General features: G+C 42.2%; 1 protein-coding gene across 6 annotated transcripts in view; it reads right to left on the bottom strand.

The window, feature by feature from the left end:
- The window catches only part of DCDC2 (doublecortin domain containing 2), a 161,677-nt gene that overhangs the window by 94,989 nt on the left and 46,687 nt on the right, over window positions 1-20,001 (bottom strand). For 5 of the 6 annotated variants that reach the window (XM_074944781.1, XM_074944780.1, XM_074944782.1 and 2 more), the window contains 4 exons: window positions 13,744-13,820; window positions 13,500-13,631; window positions 5,224-5,370; window positions 3,049-3,103 (listed from right to left, as the gene is read on the bottom strand). In XM_074944781.1, the coding sequence (XP_074800882.1) occupies window positions 3,049-3,103; window positions 5,224-5,370; window positions 13,500-13,631; window positions 13,744-13,820 (411 nt within the window). The remainder of the gene's footprint in view (window positions 1-3,048; window positions 3,104-5,223; window positions 5,371-13,499; window positions 13,632-13,743; window positions 13,821-20,001) is intronic. The other variant, XM_074944786.1, reaches the window with a different exon arrangement.

Below are 20,001 nucleotides of genomic sequence, written 5' to 3'. Positions count from 1 at the left end.
CAGACTCCAACGAGAGACTGCTGAATTGGAATTAATTTGCAAACTGGATACAATTAACTTAGGCTTGAATAGAGACTGGGAGTGGATGGGTCATTACACAAAGTAAAACTATTTCCCTATGTTTATTCCCCCCCCCCCCCATACACACACACACACTGTTCCTCAGACGTTCTTGTCAACTGCTGGAAATGGCCCACTTTGATTATCACTACAAAAGGTTCCCCCTCACCCCCGCTCTCCTGCTGGTAATAGCTCACCTTACCTGATCACTCTGGTTACAGTGTGTATGGTAACACCCATTGTTTCATGTTCTCTGTGTATATAAATCTCTCCACTGTATTTTCCACTGAATGCATCCGATGAAGTGAGCTGTAGCTCACGAAAGCTTAGGCTCAAATAAATTGGTTAGTCTCTGAGGTGCCACAAGCCCTCCTTTTCTTTTTGTGATTTTTTTTAAGTTTCACTGTAAGCTACCTAAGTCATAGTTTATACAGCCAACAAGTATAAAAACAGACATATTCACAAGCTACCAGTGCTTTTAGATGCTATCTAAAATAATCCAAGAAACCCTAACCTTTCATCAACCTGTTGTCAACTCAAAAAAGAAAAAAGGTAGTTCATTTAACTCAATTAATGCTGTGAATTTCCTGAGGAAAATCAGGCATGCCCTCTTTGATACAAGATTCATTCATGTGAATTAATCCATGCATACACACATAGCTGTATTTCCTGTATGCATAGACATATATAAAGTCATTGGATGTTCATAACCAATGTGATTGGTAAATAATTGATCACATGACCAAAACTACATTTGTATGTTGTTCTCCTAAGTGGCAACAGCACATGGCAGAGGCACTGGCAGATATCTCGCATTAGCACTGATGGTTTTCATTGTAGACACCCTGAAAGAGGCCAGCCACCCTGCTGCTTCTGATTCACCTCCCCATTTTGCCTTGAGAAACTAAGCTGTGGATCTGGCCCCATGTCTCCTTATGGAGACTTACCATGGCAAATTCAGAAGACATATTTGAAAGTCATCTTTGAAGGAAGGCAAAATGACACAATAATGCATATTAAAGGGATATGTAGAAGCTGATTTTCACAGGCGCCCAGTCCCTCACACCTCCCACTGACTTCATTTGGAGTTGTGTCAACCAAATAATTTTCTCTAATTAAGCAGCATGCACTTTTTCCCTTTAATTGACCACATTTAAGTTTAACACAATCTTTAGCTTGAAAAAAATGTGACTGCCACGTGTTTTTTCCTTAGTTTAAACCAGTTCACAATAATTTTTATTAAAATTATACCATAAATATGTATGCAGCATACATTACATATCTCAGACACATACAATGCCATTTAGTTAAATCACAAAGGACAAGTAAATTCCACTCGGTACTTTCACTGGGTGCAGCTGTTTGAACAATTCAAACTATTTAAATCTTGGACACTAGAGGGCCCTGTAATTCTTCAAAGTGCCAACGTGGGCGGACTAGACACGGACAGCATGTTTCTTCCCCGCTGCTGAAGTTGAGAGGCAGTACCTGTCTTTAACATAGGTCTCAGGACTGACTTCACTACAATAACCTTTGCTTTAACAAAATCCCATACGTATTATGCACACTGGCATTTTTTTAAATAAAAACAACAGGTTCATTGTGATTCTTCTGATTTTTATTTAGTCAGTAGAAATGTCACCTTGTTTCATTTAAAGATGGCTTTTTAGTTTACTGAAGAATGAAGGATATAGCCACATTTCAACTTTTCTTTCAGTGCCTACAGATTCCAAAATTCATAACATATTAGAGAGTGCTGGTCCAAATCAGCACCAGCAGCAAAACTCTAGGTGCCCATTAAGGCCAATGGAATCCCAATGATATACACTAGCTGAGAATCTTGCCTCAGATCGTTAATATCAATACTGCACATTCCTAGAAAGTCTTTACATATATTAAAATGTCTACTGTGCATCAATGTGTCAACTGTGAATTTTTTTAATCTTGTATGCGTTACTTCTCTACATGGGATACAACCATAAAGCAGATAAATTCTGAATGTTAGCCTTTATTCTTGTTACCTTTTCTCGCTTTTTTTTTTCCAGACTTGTTATGGTTAAATCAGACTAATAAAAAAAAAGCTAGATTGCTGAAATTTACATACAGTGAACAAAACAAGGAAACTGAACTTTATACTGATGTTTGTATCTTCTATTGAATTTAAACTGAATTGAGTGGAGGCTTTTTTTTTCCAATTGTTTCATATTTTCTTTGTGTTCCATTAGAAGTTCTTTTTGGGAGGAGGTGGGGGGGGTGGAAATAGACTACAGGGTTTATGCTTATAGACTGTGGGCCTGATTTTCCACTCCCTTCAATGTCTGTGGTCATTTACCTCTTTGCACAGTGAATGCAAGCAGGGAATAAAATACTACCATTCTGATCTGGCAGCATTTTATACCCACTCTGCACAGATGTGCAGGTCAGACTAGGTGATCATGATGGTCCCTTCTGGACTTAAAGTCTATGAGTCCGTGAGGTGTAAATGGCTATACAGGGTGTAAGGCAGTAGAGAATCGGGCTGTGAAGGATTCCTAGAGCATTGGACAGGCAACTCTTTTACGACCTAATTCAAAGCCCATTGAAGACCATGAAAAGACTCCCACTGTCTTCACTGGCCTTTGTATGAAGTCTTGATTGTGTATTTTCCTTAGTTGCATAAACTGAATTAGAAAAAGAGTCAAAACTTACAAGGATAGTTTACCAGAATTATGAGAAATATCTCAAAGCAACACTTGGTCTTTGGCTGTGTTCCAGAGGATGTTGTACAAAATAAAGAGGCCATTACAGCAACAATATTTTCTGATATATCTTTTGTCTAATTGACATGTGAATAGTTCCATTTTCTTCAAGCAGAAATAAATATACCACCAGGTGGCTCTGGGTTTTATTATCACACGTTTAATTGAAACCCAAAGGATGGCGACTTTCCACCTGTTGGAATGAAGCACAGTTAGCAGCAAAAATCTTATTGTGACATCTGCTACTTACACTCCCTTTAGATTTTCGGGATCCCACAACAGGAGGCAGTGAAGAGGCTTTGGAACTGCAGAAACAAATAATACCTTAGGATTCTAAACACAGTCTATAATGTAAACACTATATGTGCCTTTATTATAATAAACAATGGTTTGTTTACCTAACTATGGCAACACAGTTAATTATTTTATCCAATCTACTATTTTACTAAGAAATCCCACTGATACCAATGTCAATTTCCTATTTACTAGGTTGCAGTTAAATGTCTAATCTTTAATTTGTGCAAACAAATGTATTGTAATTCCCATAATGTATACTTCAGTGGTTCTCAACCAGGGGTACGTGTACCCCTGGGGTACGCAGAGATCTTCCAGGGGGTACATCAGCTCATCTAGATATTTGCCTAGTTTTACAACAGACTACATAAAAAGCACTAGCGAAGTCAGTACAGACTAAAATTTCATACAGACAATGACTTGTTTATACAGCTCTGTATACTATACACTGAAATGTAAGTACAATATTTATATTCCAATTGATTTATTTTATAATTATACGGTAACATGAGAAAGTCAGCAATTTTTCAGTAACAGTGTGCTGCGACACCTTTGTATTTTTAAGTCTGATTTTGTAAGCAAGTAGTTTTTAAGTGAGGTAAAACTTGAGGGTACACAAGACAAATCAGACCCCTGAAAGGGGTACAGTAGTCTGGAAAGGTTGAGAACCACTGGTATACTATATATACTGAAAAATGTGAGGAGATATTCTGTTAATCTGTGCAAGATCCCCCCCGCACCTATAATTCAGAGTATCTCCATTGACTTCAGTGGAGCAATGCCGATTTACACCAGCTGAGGATCTAGCTCTATTTCCCTTAGGCTACATCTACACAATGAGCTAGGGGTGCGATTCCCCTGCTCGTGTACACATACTCCCGCTAGGTCTCATTGGTGGGTACGTACTTGGCACTGCTCAGCCATGCCTCCACTACCACTACCCATGCTACCACAGCTACGCTGCTATTTATACTCACGCTAGCTCGATGAGAACTAGCACAAGTATAGGTACACACACGGGAAATCACACACCTAGCTCGTAGCATAGACATAGCCTTAGGTTGTGCTTTGCACTACCTTTCCATTAGCGCCTCAAAAATGTTTCTCCCAGAATATTTTGGGTTACTAATTCTCTCTGTATACAGTTCACTAAAGTCAGTATGTATTGTACTGGAGTTAATTTGTAAAATACAAGACAAATTCTGATATCACATCAGTTTCTCACTGGCACATGTCCAGTGATCTCAGTGGAATTATTCCTGATCTAGACCAGAGAAAGAGAGAGAATTGGATCCACATTTTTCTAAAGAATTTAAAAGATTGGTCCAATTTTTAAATTACAGTGATCCATCAGTGAGCTCAATCTTGCAAACATTACCAGTGTAGTGCTTATTACCATGCATAGTCCCATGGAACTCAACGGGACTACTAATCGTATTTTTGCACCGAACCCCACAGTGGTCGTAGGATCAGGCCCTAAAAGAATACTCGTGTGACGGGGCACTGTCTGGTCACTGGTGAACAAATGGTTAACTCCAGCTCAGCTCCCTTTTCTCCTTGCACAGGTAGTCAAGGGGAAGGGCTGGAAGAGTGTATAGTTGGGAAACAAACAAAGTGGGGTGAGGGGGAAAGAATACCTTTAAGGAAGGTCATGCTCCATACCTGAGCCCTAGAACTGGCTTACAGCACCTTTTAAAAGAATGCATGCTCCGCACACCATACAAAATATAGTGGCCCTCAGCCATTGTAAATCAGCATAGTTCCATTGAAGACCACAGAGCTATGTGGATTAACACCAGTAGAGGAAAAATCTGGATGGGCAGGGCTGAGCCAGAGAATCTCTCTCACGGTGTTCATGTTGTGGTACATAATCTCTCACTTTAATGGTACTTTTATGAGAGAAACACATCCTCCCTTCCTCTCAGTTTCCTTCCTCTCTCTGCTAATATTCTTTGTCCCCTTTTCTTTCTTATGGACTTCAACACAGGTTTTTCAAAAAATATAAATAAAGATCTGCTTCTGTGTTAAATTTTGTGTGTCTCAAATAATGATTTGTGTTTTATTGAGTTTAGTTTGTAAACACAATGACACAAGTACTATGAAAACACACACACATATAAAGAAAGCTTACCCCTGAGGTCTTCTTATTGTAGACTTGCTAAACAATAGATCACCATAAGGCAACTTCTTAAACCTGTCTCTGCCCACTGCGACATAGAACTGCCCATTCTCCAGATCTGACCCACTCTGAACAAGCTTTCCATCTAAAGTATAAAGCCTGGCAAAACATTAATTGCAGTTTCAATTAGATTTCCTAAGTGCATTGAAAAGCTAGAGTAAACTATCCACTTAAAAATCATGACTGATTCTTTTCATCCTTAATTTACTGGACTTCAAATGCAGAGCTATAACAGTTGTCATACAAATACCGCTATCCCCCCAAAGAATCAAATACAAGGAAAGAAATATCCAAGTAACCATCCACATCACAACTTGGATCAAGCCTCATGGTACTTGGGATCCAAGCAGGTGAGCAGAGAAATCGAATTGGGGATTGATTTGTCATGGGTGAACTGAGACAGCTAATGAAACAAAAACTATTGGGAGCAGATAGAGGGTTTCCTCTATCCAGTAACTGGAATAAGTATAAGAACTACTGGATTTCTGTACTCACAGAAACGTTATTCTCACTATGCTCTGCTCTCTAGAGCTACATGTGATCTATTACACTGGCTCTCAACCTTTTTCTTTCCAGGACCCTCTTTTCCAGGATCCACTTCCTGCTCAGCTACAAGGAAAAGGCAGGTAGGTCATCACCGCAAGATTCAGAACTCATTGTCTATTCATTTCAAGTGTGAACATAATTATGTGTAGTACTTTTATTCACACAGGGTATCTATGCTGGGTTTTTTTTGTTCTGGTGGGTATTGTTAATATATTATCAGGTCACTTTTACATTATAGTAGTGTTTCTCAAACTGGGGTCCGCAGACCCCTGGAGGTCCCCAAGGGTGCCCCAGGGGGTCCGCGGGCCCTGTTGATCAACTCCTCGCCCTCTCTCCTGGCAGGGGGTCTCTATGCACTGCCCACTACCCGGGCGCCAACTCCACAGCTCCCATTGGCCGGGAACTGCAGCCAATGGGAGCTTGGGGGTGGTGCCTGCGGGAAGGGGCAGTGTGCGGAGACCCCTGGCCCCCCCACCTAGGAACTGCTACCAGAGAGATGTGTCAGTTGCTTTCTGGAGCCACCTGAGTTCCCAGAGTCCCTCCCGGAGTCCACACCCTGCACCCCAATCCCCTAGTGAAAGCCTGGTGAAAGTGAGTGAGCGTGGGGGAGAACGAGCGACAGAGGGAGGGGGGATGGAGTGAGCGGGGCTGGGGCCTCGGAAAAGGGGCGGAGAAGGGGCATGGCCTCGGGGAAGGGATCAGGGCAAGGGGTGGCTTGGGGGTCCTCAAAAAATTTTAAATCAAAATGGGGGTCCTTGGGTTGCTAATGTTTGAGAACTACTGCATTATAGCAAGGAACAGTATGTAAAAACAATTAAAATACCAAGAGCTTATGTCTGTTGTACCAGAGGAATCTTTACCATAATAATCTCGGTATACAGAGTAACAGATTATTGTGTCTACACATGCACTTACTGAGGGTGAAGGAAGAAACTCGTTGCTTGGGGGTTTCTATTTCTCTTCTGTCAGAATCACCTTATTTCCAAGTCTCTGATTTTACACAAGAAAGACCACAAGGAGGTAGGGGGAATCACTCTATACTGACCAGGTTCTACCCTGTGCAGCACATTCCACAACTCAACAACAGGAGCATGTTTACATAATTAAATTTACATTCAAATATCTGTATTTAAGAAGCCTTCTAGAGGGCATGTGCATGTTTCACATTTGGGGACAATGTATACCTTCAAATCAGCGGCACTGCTATGGGTACCCGCATGGCCCCACAGTATGCCAACATTTTTATGGCTGACTTAGAACAACGCTTCCTCAGCTCTCATCCCCTAATGCCCCTACTCTATTTGCACTATATTGATGACATCTTCATCATCTGGACCCATGGAAAAGAAGCCCTTGAGGAATTCCACCATGATTTCAACAATTTCCATCCCACCATCAACCTCAGCCTGGATCAGTCCACACAAGAGATCCACCTCCTGGACACTACGGTGCTAATAAGTGATGGTCACATAAACACCACCCTATACCGGAAACCTACTGACCACTATGCCTACCTACATGCCTCCAGCTTTCACCCTGACCACACCACACGATCCATTGTCTACAGCCAAGCTCTGCAATACAACCACATTTGCTCCAACCCCTCAGACAGAGACAAACAGGTACAAGATCTCTATCAAGCGTTCTTACAACTACAATACCCACCTGCTGAAGTGAAGAAACAATTGACAGAGCCAGAAGAGTACCCAGAAGTCACCTACTACAGGACAGGCCCAACAAAGATAATAACAGAACGCCACTAGCCATCATCTTCAGCCCCCAACTAAAACCTCTCCACAGCATCATCAAGGATCTACAACCTATCCTGAAGGACGACCCATCACTCTCACAGATCTTGGGAGACAGACCAGTCCTAGCTTTCAGACAGCCCCCCAACCTGAAGTAAATACTCACCAGCAACCACACACCACACAACAGAACCACTAACCCAGGAACCTATCCTTGCAACAAAGCCCGTTGCCAACTGTGCCCACATATCTATTCAGGGGACACCATCACAGGGCCTAATCACATCAGCTACACTATCAGAGGCTCGTTCACCTGCACATCCACCAATGTGATATATGCCATCATGTGCCAGCAATGCCCCTCTGCCATGTACATTGGTCAAACTGGACAGTCTCTACGTAAAAGAATAAATGGACACAAATCAGATGTCAAGAATTATAACATTCAAAAACCAGTCGGAGAACACTTCAGTCTCTCTGGTCACTCGATTACAGACCTAAAAGTCGCAATATTACAACAAAAAGACTTCAAAAACAGATTCCAACGAGAGACTGCTGAATTGGAATTAATTTGCAAACTGCATACAATTAACTTAGGCTTGACTAGAGACTGGGAGTGGATGGGTCATTACACAAAGTAAAACTATTTCCCCATGTTTATTCCCCCCCTCCACTGTTCCTCAGACGTTCTTGTCAACTGCTGGAAATGGCCCACCTTGATTATCGCTACAAAAGGTTTTCTCCCCCTCATCCCCACCGCTCTCCTGCTGGTATTAGCTCATCTTAAGGGATCACTCTCCTTACAGTGTGTATAACACCCACTGTTTCATGTTCTCTGTGTATACAAATCTCCCCACTGTATTTTCCACTGAATGCATCCGATGAAGTGAGCTGTAGCTCACGAAAACTTATGCTCAGATAAATTTGTTAGTCTCTAAGGTGCCACAAGTACTCCTTTTCTTTTTGTGAATATACTGACACAAGCAAATATTATTAATTTCTCAACAAGTCCACCTCAACAAGCTTTTTCCCAAATGATATATACAGATATGTGCAAGATGACAGAGCTGAGCAAAGTCAGAAAGTTCTGTATTTTATAAAAGAGAAAAAGCTACTTTTCCCCATAATTCTTTTTACACTAACTTCCAAGAGTCAGTATTAGTCAGATGAATCCATTGCCCTTAGAGGCCAGACACACACTTTGTTTAATCTTGCATGAAATTAAAAAAAAAGGCACAATTTGCAAAAACACTCTGACATATTTCTGTAACCCATAATGCATTATTAATCCCCACAGATGTGGAAGTTTCTCCGTTTTCTAGGTGTAACAAATTGTATACTAACAAAGGCAACTTTTTAATTCTATTTTATATGAATACCAATCTCAGCTTTTAAAAAATAAGAATGACTTTGCTGTTTCCTTGCATATCTAGTATGTCATCCCAAATGCACTTCCATTACTACAAAGTATACTTAGTGGTTATTTTTTAAATACAAACATTTCGTGGTAATGGCAGCACTTGAAAAAACACTTATGCTTCATTGCCACATAAAAGCCACCAGTAATGATGAAACATTAATGAGCAAACAAGCCCACAAAGACAAGGAAACCTAAAATCAATAAGGAAACTCATTTCTGAATTCACCTCATTGTGTTTGTTAGACCACACAATGTTTGGAGAACCCTGGAAAACAGGAATATTAATAAAAAGAAAAGGAGTACTGGTGGCTCCTTAGAGACTAACCAATTAACTAACCAATTAACTAACCAACTAACCAGGAAAATTAATGTAGTTTAGGAAATAGAACTCTCCCATATAAATGTCAGTGGGTGTGGATATGGGTGTATTAAATAGATCTTTAACGTTGTCTAATGTATACTTTTATGCTTTAAATGCCATTTTTGTTGTTCTTTTTCAATGTTGTCAGCCTAATGAACCACCTGAAAACCTTAACAACAAATATCTGGCAGCCTCTAGTTAAGTTTCTCACTAAAAATAATAAAGCCTGATAATTGAATTAAACATAATCAGCTGTTTAAAGTGAAAACAATAACAACAATGCATTTAACAAAGGAACTTGATTAAAAAAAATTATTAGACCTGCCAAGTATCACATACGTTGTGTGACATTCATGCCTACAGCTTTTTCCCCATCCACCCAGTCATACCTGCCCACAGCCCAGCTGGTTTCTCATGTATCCCTGTTAGGCATCAGAGATACCTCTGCAGTGATTCCTTCTGGGGGATGCTGTGGCAGCTACTCTGCAGAGGGCCTCACTCTCTGCTTCCCTTCCTGCATCTGAGCCAGAGGTGGTGGCAGGGACATAAAGCGAAGCACTGGTACCTAGGCTTCTTGCCTTCCACAACCTTGCCCACCCATCCAGCTGCTTCAGGCTCCCAATTACCACCTCCCTCTTCCCCTCACCTTGCCTAGATATGCCTCACTTCATCACCAACTCCCCCAACCAACTCACCTGTCCTGGCATACACCCCTCCCCCCCATGCCACACCTTCCCCCTCAACTCCAGGCACCCTTTACCTCCCCACCAGAGGCCCCTCAGGCACAGGCAATGCATGGGGGGGGGATGGGGCATAGAGGGTCAAATGGTCCCCTTCCAGATTTTTGCTTGATCTGCTGGGTGGAGAGAGAGGGGCTCTGTCCTTCTCCCACTGCACCTGTCCCCCAGCACACTCAGCCCCTGTCCCTGGCAGCCGGGCCCAGGTAGGGAGCAGAGGAGGCAGGACCAGCCACTTCCCACACCCACACTCCGGGTCACTGCTCTGTGCAGCACGGCAGCAGCCTGCAAGAGCCTGGCTGGGGAGACGGCGGCAGTGGGCCACCCCCAGCTCGAGCCCGGGTGGAATGTGCCAGGGGGCAGGCGCAGCAGGAGAAGGACAGAGTCGTCCCCCCTCCTGGAGGTAACTCTGGTTGGGCTCGGAGAGCGTGGTCAGGACTGTCCCTAGCTATTCTGGGGCCCTACACAGCACCCCCCACGGGGGGAGTTGGTGGGGGGACTGGCTCCAGGCCTCCGCCGGGGGGGGGGTTGGCTTGAGGGGGAGGAGGGAACCACCCCCCAGCACTCATCAGCGGCGCAGCTGGGGCCTAGTCACTGCACTTCCTGCAGCCAGTGAGTGCAGGCCCAGCCCTGCTTCAGTCCTCAGGGGCAGAAAGAAGTGGGGAAGGGGCAGGGCTGGAGTGGAGCAGGGGTGGGAAGAGGCGGGGCTGGGGCGGAGCAGGGGCGGGGGCCCGGGGAAGAGGTGGGGCTGGGGCTGGATCAGCATGCAGCTGCACAGGGCACCAGGAAATTTGGTGCCCCAAATTTCCTGGTGCCCTACGCAGTTGCGTACTTTGCATATGGGTAAGGGCGGCCCTGAGTGTGGTGGCCCCAGGTTGGGGTCAGGGCAGGAGAGGTTGCTGGGCAAAGGAGATAAATGGGGCGGTCACATGTCCTCCCCCTTAGATTGTGCCCCTCCTGCCAGCATTAGGAGGCATGAGTCGTTTACGTCAGGTACTGCAGATAGGTTCCCATCTACCTCTCTCATAGACTCCCCTTCTTCCACTGCTCTACACATATTTGTTTGTGATTCCCCTCCTTCCTGCGCCTGCCACCGCTCCTGGGGAGCGTGGCAGGGAGAATCAGTGACTTGATAAATGTCATGCATGAAACTGCACAAAACTTGGCAGCTATGTTGTTAATGATGCGGAAAAGAAAAACACCACACATGTAGTGTCATTCTCATAATTCTGTTTTTTCTTGTTTAATAAGAAGTTATATCTTTCTGGCATCAATGGTCTCACAGGATGACAACACAGTGACTGTAAACCACAGCAATTAATTTGTAACTTATTAAGGAACAATGATCACTTTACTAACTTATTTAATATGTACTCCTAGCATTTTAAGGAACAGAATATGAAAACTAGGTTAATAGGAAACCAGAAGAGGAAAACACTGAATGGCTGAAATGCCATGCATAGGCGCCGACTCTGTGGGTGCTCCGGGGCCGGGGAACCCACAAGGAAAAAATGCTGGGTGCTGAGCACCCACCGGCAGCTTCCCTATCAGCTCTCCCCCACCATCTCCCAGTGCCTCCTGCCCGCCAGCGGGCCCAGTGAATCAGCACCTCCCCATCCTTCCACGTCCCCATCCTGCCTCCTGCCCGCCGCGATCAGCTGTTTCACAGCACCCAGGAGGCTTTGGGGTGGGAGGGGAGAGGAGCGAGGACACAGTGCGCTCAGGGGAGGGGGCGAACTGAGTGAGAAGAGGTGGGGCAGAAGTGGAGCGAGGGCGAGAAGAGGCAGGGTGGGGGTGGGGCCTTGGGGGAAGGGATGGAGTGGAGGCAGAGCCTGGGGCAGAGCCAGGGGTCGAGCACCCCCCAGCACTTAGGAAAGTCGGCGCCTGTGATGTCGTGCATTTTTATCATCTATTCTTGAAAATAACACAAAACACTGAACTGCAACCATAGTTACCTATAGAATAATTTATACCTTACTGCACATAATTTGCTTATTTGTTTCATCAAGTAGTGACATCAAACTATGAGAGCAAAGTTCTAATGGTTTATTAATTTCAAAACAATCTGGAGGTAGAAACAGAGGGCCAGATCTTCAGCTGGTAAAAAGTGACATCACTTCACTGGAGCTACAATTTACACCTGCTGAGGATCTGACCAAGAGAGTTGTCATGTATGTTTACATCTATTTAACTGTATATAACAACTTAGATGTTCCAAAAAACACTGTTTTGTGAATCTAGTGATGTTGACAGAAACATGGGGCCGGGAATGATGGAACTGGATGGAAGCTAGCTGGCGGAGAGTCAGCCCACACAAGACTGAGGTTACACAGTGGGGGAGACTTTTTCATCTCCTATTATTTTGGGGGGAGTTCCTCTTTTTGTGATACAGCTTTACAACCTGGGGGTCTTACTGACTCCCACCCGCTCCAGAATGGTTTAGTAAGCCACAGTTGCAAAGAGTGCTTCATTGGTACAGGGTTGTGACCTTTTCTCTCAGATGCAGACCTTACCTAAGTTAATCATGCCTTTCCCATCTGGAAAGTGGATTACTGTAATGTGCCCTACATGGGGATATACTGGAAGGCCACAAATTTTGTTAGTGCAGAATTTGGCAGCCTGCTTACTTCACAGTGTTTCCCACAGAGAACACATTTAATCTGTGCTCAAGGACTTGAAATGGCTCCCAAATCATTTCCAAGTGCAATTAAAGGTGCTGATTTTAAGCTTTAAAGCCCTAAATGATTTGGGAACTACATACCTGAGCGATCATCTCTCTCCTAATCGATATTGTGTCAATGGAGATGAGCTGAGATGCTTGTATAACTTTGGAACCTGCTTCCCACCTTGGTCTGACAGAGATTGAGCTGGGTGACTTTCTGAGCATACTGCAGGGTCCAAGTCATCAGAAAATGGTGGTTTGTGGATAGAGCTGGTTGAAATAAATTAGGTGGGCCAGTTTCCCATTGAAAAATGCTGGGATTTTTTAACTGAAATATTTTGTGGGAACATGTCAATTTTGATAAAACATTTTATGACAAAAGTCAAAACGTTTCATTTCAACAATGTTAAAACATTATATTTTTACTTTGTTTTTTTATTTTGTTTTGATTTTGTTACATTAAATATTAATGTTAATAATATATTGTCCTTATATATTATATTTTAAATTCTATATGTCAAAACTATGAAGCTAAAACAAACCACTTCAACTGTACTGAATCAATTTTTATGGAACTTTCATTTAAGTGGAAATTCAAAACTTCAGATTTTCATTCTGATTAGGAACAATTTTTTTCAAAATGTCAGAATATCCTGTGGAACAGAAATTCAGTTCCCAACCAGCTCTATTTATAGAGATTTAAAGATATAGCAATATGTAAAGTATATATTATAAATATACAAATTCCCCATACCTGTGCACAGCTCCACTTCTGAGGGTTACTTTTTCTGTCACCATTTCAAGAACATGATCCCACTGATTTAGTGTTTTTCTAGGAATGAAGAGGCGCACTGCTGGATTTATAAGGTCTCCATTAGCAATCAGACTGGAAGAATAAAGGAAAGTTAAATAATGTGTAGCTGTGTTTAAATAAAACTCAATAGAAACAAGAAAAAGACGATGGTGGATTACCTCCCCTAACTGAAAATCCTACTTACAAAATAGTGCATGGCTCTTGAAGTGGTTTTCGAAACCGTGCTGACACATTGATTCTACTGTGAGTAACTGGCTTCACCTGGAAGGACAAAAGTGTATAGTCATTTATTCTGTCTTTATCTTAGGACAGGATTTTAAAAAAAAATTATTTCATTTTATTTTTACCTAACTCCTCTTTTTCCAGCAGTAGGTTTAACTAACTTCACACTACTGCCATCTGGCACTAAGTACCCTCTGTGGTACAACAACATACTATGACGACTCGGGCCCTTCTTGAGGGAACTATATTAGGTTATAAAACTTGACCTTTTGCCTTCATGAAAACCTTATGCCCCCCCCAACCCTTATAAAGCTTTCCTCCTGTCCCTCCCAATATGCAGGTGTTATGTCGCCATAAGCATACACTGCCACAAAATCTGTACTGAAGTTCAGAGCTCTGCAGATGCCATTACTGACTTGTCAGTAAGTGCTACTGAGTCACACAAGGGTCAGCCTCCCAAACTTCACCCCTGACTTCTGACAGTGTTTCAGTCTTAGTTCTCATAGTTCATGCCTACTGGTTCGGAAAGTCAAACCTGCATCTTCAATTCAGTATAATAGCTAAGTATCTCTAGGCCTCAGAGTTTAATAAATATTTTGCTCTTATACAGCCCTTTTCATCCAGCTCTTTTTATTATCAAAGCTCTTTACAAAGGTTGGTAAGTACGAGCCTCGTTTTACAGATGGGAAAAGGCACACAGAGGTTAAATGACTTACTCAAGTAGAAGCTTGTGGCATTCAAAATAGAACACAGGCTGCCTGATCTGCAGACATCGGCATTAATCACTAGACCATGCTGCCCCCCTTTTTAATAAACACTTTGTTCAAGGTGCTCAGTAGTCATGACATTAATACTGAATAGAAAGTTATCCAATGCTAGGTTTCCATATGACATTCATCACATTCTTTCAAATTTTCAAGTAAAAAAAATAAACACATAAAAGGTAAACACATCTTCTTCCCCCCCAAAAATCAACTAAAGGGAAGACTTTAAATCTAGTATAATTCACAAATCATTGAGCCAGGTGGGCTGAGAAGATCCCAAACAAACATCCAAAAATAAAGGAAAATGTATTTACAATCTCACAATACCCCAAGAAAGGGTTACAGGTTTGAAGGATTCAACACACCGTACTCACCAATAGAAATATGCTTTGCAATACTTATATAGTTAGCACAGGTTACATGCCCAATAGTAGGATGAAAAATAGCCCATGCTTTAGTCCCTTATAAGCTTTATCAGTCCTCGTCCACACATAAAAGTTGTATCAATTTAATTAATAAGCCTCATTTCAACTTGGGGAAATCTAACATTTATATCTTCAAATGGCTTTACAAACAAAAATTAATTCAACCTGAAAATGCCCTGTAAGTATTATCATCTGCCTTGTACACATTGGAAAACTGACAGAGGTTAAGGGACCTGCCAGATAGTCACAAATTTTAGAGTCAGGAGAGGTTATTATGACCATCTAGTCCAGGGGTCTCAAACTCAAATGATCACAAGGGCCACATGAGGACTAGTACATTGGCCCGAGGGCCGCATCACTGACATCCCCTCCCCCCGCTGCCCCTAGCCCCGCCCCCACTCCACCCCTTCCATGAGGCCCTGCCCCATGTCTTTCCACCCCTTTCCTGCCCCCATTCCAACCCCTTCCCTGGAGGGACCTCGAGAGGTCATCCAGTCCAGTTCCCTGCACTCAAGTATTATCCCAGGACTAAGTATTATCTAGACCATCCCTGACTGGTATTTGTCCAACCTGCTCTTAAAAATCCACAATGACGGAGATTCCACAACCTCCCTAGGCAATTTATTCCAGTGCTTAACCACTCTGACAGTTAGGAATTTTTTCCTAATGTCCAACCTAAACCACCCTTGCTGCAATTTAAGCCCATTGCTTCTTGTCCTATCCTCAGAGGTTAAGAAGAACAATTTTTCTCCCTCCTCCTTGTAACAACCTTTTATGTACTTGAAAACTGTTATCATGTCCCCTCTCAGTCTTCTCTTCTCCAGACTAAACAAACCCAGTATTTTCAATCTTCCCTCATAGGTCATGTTTTCTAGACCTTCAATCATTTTTGTTGCTCTTCTCTGGACTTTCTCCAATTTGTCCACATCTTTCCTGAAATATGGCACCCAGAACTGGACACAATACTCCAGTTGAGGCCTAATCAGCATGGAGTAGAGCGGAAGAATTACTTCTCGTGTCTTGCTTACAATACTCCTGCTAATACATCCCAGAATGATGTTTGCTTTTTTTGCAACAGCATTACACTGTTGACTCAGATTTAGCTTGTGATCCACTATGACCCCCAGATCCCTTTCCGCAGTACTCCTTCCTAGGCACATTTCCCATTTTGTATGTGTGCAACTGATTGTTCCTTCCTGAGTGGAGTACTTTGTATTTGTCCTTATTGAATTTCATCCTATTTACTTCAGACCATTTCTCCAGTTTGTCCAGATCTTTTTGAATTTTAATCCTATCCTCCAAAGCACTCGCAACCCCTCCCAACTTGGTATCATCCACAGACTTTATAGGTGTACTCTCTATGCCATTATCTAAATCATTGATGAAGATATTGAACAGAACCAGATCCAGAACCGATCCCTGCGGGACCCCACTCGTTATGCCCTTCCAGCATGACTGTGAACCACTGATAACTACTCTCTGGGAATGATTTCCCAACCAGTTATGCACCCACCTTATAGTAGCTCCATCTAGGTTGCATTTCCCTAGTTTGTTTATGAGAAGGTCATGCGACAGAGTATAAAAAGCCTTACTAAAGTCAAGACATACCACATCTACCGCTTCCCCCCTATCCACAAGAAAGCTATCAGGTTGGTCTGCCACAATTTGTTCTTAACAAATCCATGCTGACTGTTACTTATCACCTCATTATCTTCTAGGTGTTTGCAAATTGATTGCTTAATTATTTGCTCCATTATCTTTCCGGGTACAGAAGTTAAGCTGACTGGTCTGTAATTCCCCGGGTTGTCCTTATTTCCCTTTTTATGGATGGGCACTATATTTGCCCTCTTACAGTCTTCTGGAATGTCTCCTGTCTTCCATGACTGTTCAAAGATAATTGCTAATGGCTCAGATATCTCCTCAGTCAGCTCCTTAAGTATTCTAGGATGCACTTCATCAGGCCCTGGTGACTTGAAGACATCTAACTTGTTTAAGTAATTTTTGACTTGTTCTTTCCCTATTTTAGACTCTGATCCTACCTCATTTTCACTGGCATTCACTATGTTAGACATCCAATCGCCACCAACCTTCTTGGTGAAAACCGAAACAAAGAAGTCATGAAGCACCTCTGGCATTTCCACATTTTATATTATTGTCTTTCCCCCCTCATTGAGTACAGGACCTACTCTGTCCTTGGTCTTCCTCTTGCTTCTAATGTATTTGTAGAATGTTTTCTTGTTACCTTTTATGTCCCTAGCTAGTTTGATCTCATTTTGTGCCTTGGCCTTTCTAATTTTGTCCCTACATGCTTGTGTTATTTGTTTATATTCATCCTTCGTAATTTGTCTGAGTTTCCACTTTTTATAGGACTCTTTTTTGAGTTTTAGATCATTGAAGATCTCCTGGTTAAGCCAAGGTGGTCTCTTGCCATATTGCCTATCTTTCCTATGCAGTGGGATAGTTTGTTCTTGTGCCCTTAATAATGTCTCTTCGAAAAACTGCCAACTGTCTTCAGTTGTTTTTCCCCTTAGACTTGCTTCTCATGGGATTTTACCTACCAACTCTCTGAGTTTGCTAAAGTCTGCCTTCTTGAAATCCATTGTCTTTATTGTGCTGTTCTCCCTCCTACCATTCCTTAGAATCATGAACTCTACCATTTCATGATCACTTTCACCCATGTTGTCTTCCACTTTCAAATTCTCAACCACTTCCTCCCTATTTGTCAAAATTAAATCTAGAACAGCCTCCCCCCTAATTTTCTGGTTTATCTACAGCATATCTTTTAGAAAGACATCCAGTATTGATTTAAAGACTTCAAGAGATGGAGAATCCACCACATAGTTCAGTAAATTGTTCCAATGGCTAGTTACCCTGACTTTAAAATGTGCATCTTGTTTCTACTCTGAATTTCTCTAGCTTCACCTTCCTGTCATTGGCTCTTGTTATGTATTCATCTGCTAAATTAAAGATCCTTCTCTATCAGAAATGTTCTCCCCACATAGGTATTTATAGAACGTGACCAAGTCACCTCTTAACCTTCTCTTTGATAAACTAGAATTAGCTACTTTTGTCTCTCCCCGTAAGGCAGGTTTTCCAAAGTGTGGACACCAGAACTGGACACAGTATTCCCGTAATGGTCTCATTAAGACAGTATATATTATACATCTCCCTGCTTCTACTTGATATTCCCCTTAGACATCGAAAGATCACATTTGCTCTCTTAATCACCACATCACACTGCTGAATTCATTCAGGGTGAATAAATGGACCCAAGTCAAAGGTTTTAACATGATCCTGTAACTGTCCAACCCTAAGCAGTTTTAAACAAGGTTTGGTACACAGAGACTTCAGTCTGCTTTTGTACCATGGCAAACATCCCGTTAAAAATCTTGTAACCCTTTATTAAAAATACTAAAAAGAAGGAAAAACAGTTATAACATTTGAAATGTTAAGTAAGGTTTTCATTTAAGCATCCATCATTCCCTATCACTTTAACTGTAGAGAGCCTTTAGAAGGGGGTGGGAGGGAAACCTTGTTTGACAGTCTATCAGATAATATTAAAGTTGGTAATAACTGTCCTTTTGGGGAGAAGAGAAGCCGTTAGTTGAAATGGGCTGGAGCTGTTGTTAAAGTCCAATCCCATTTCCTAAAAGGCAAAACAAGACACATGCAAAAGGGTAGAGAAAAGAAGAGCAAAGATAAAAAATCCAGCTTCTGTCTCTGATGTTGACTCACTTGCAATCTCACTGCTGGAGAAACCCTGGCATGGTGCATGGTCTTATCAGCCACTTCTGAGACCTGGAAATTGTACCAGCATCAGGCCATTTACAGCATTGCTTTTAGCTGCCTCTTTCTATTCGCAGGCTTAAAGCAAGTTGTGAAATACGCCGTCTTGACTGGCTAAGCCAGGCTTATTAGACAGAAGGCAAAAGGAGAGAGATAGTAAAAGAGAAGAAATAAGGCAGGGAAGGAAAAGAACACATGAGATGGGGGAGAAGGGAGGTGACAAAATCTCACATCCCAGGTTGTGTTTGGGATTTAGTTGGAGCTGGTGGAGGTGGCAATGCCATCTGGTACCTCTCTCTGGCCTACTCTGGTCAGAACATCTCTCAGGATTTGGACAAAGAAGGTACAGGGTCCCAGGAGAAAGTGGAAGTGGTAGTCATGATGGTGAAACTCACTCTTTTCCTTCTCTCGTCTCTCAGTCAGTCAGTGTCATGGTAGGCCGTCTGCTTCACCTCCACTCATCCATCCATATTTTCCCCCCAAACTCTCTTTTTGAGGATCCCAAAAGGGAGTGATGGATGGAAAGTCCCATCCCCTCATTATTTTGTCCACCAATTAGGCCTAATTTCTGACACACCAATTTTGGTTGATTAATTTCTGGTTCCACACTTTTCTTCTTTTCCAGACATAATCTTAACACAGTCCTTTAGTTATAACAGTAGGCCTTTTGGTTTAGGCTAATTCAGTCTGCCTCGCCTTTGCACCTTTTCCACATCAACATTTGTTGTTGTAGGTTATTCTGACACTTTATAAACTATCTCACAGCTTTTACAGTTGCGCTCATGATTAAGATAAATTTGTAGGCCCAATTATCACAACAGAGTTTATGGCAGATAGTTATTGATTCTGATCCGCAAATTGCTTTCAGAGTCACTACTTTCCAAAATACAGTCCCATCATCCTATATATACACCCTTTGTTCACAGATGTATGACCTTGCATTTGGCTGTATTAAAACACAAATTGTTCAAGTAAGCCCACTTTACCAAGCAACCCAGATAATTCTGTAGAATTGACTTGGCCATATCATTACCGCTGCACCAATTACTGTATCATCTGCAAACTTTACCAGCAATGATTTTATATTTTCCTCCAGATTATTGATAAAGATTTTGAATAGCATCAGGCTATTCAAGTAAGGAAGGAACCTTACGAGAAGCACCCCCTATGGATGATGATTCCCCATTTGCAATCACTTTTTGAGATCTATCAGTTAGCCAGTTTTTAATCCGTATAATGTGTACT

The sequence above is a fragment of the Natator depressus genome, chromosome 2, assembly GCF_965152275.1.
Source record: "Natator depressus isolate rNatDep1 chromosome 2, rNatDep2.hap1, whole genome shotgun sequence".
Lineage (NCBI taxonomy): Eukaryota > Metazoa > Chordata > Testudines > Cheloniidae > Natator > Natator depressus.
This window is presented reverse-complemented; position numbering and strand designations above follow the sequence as displayed.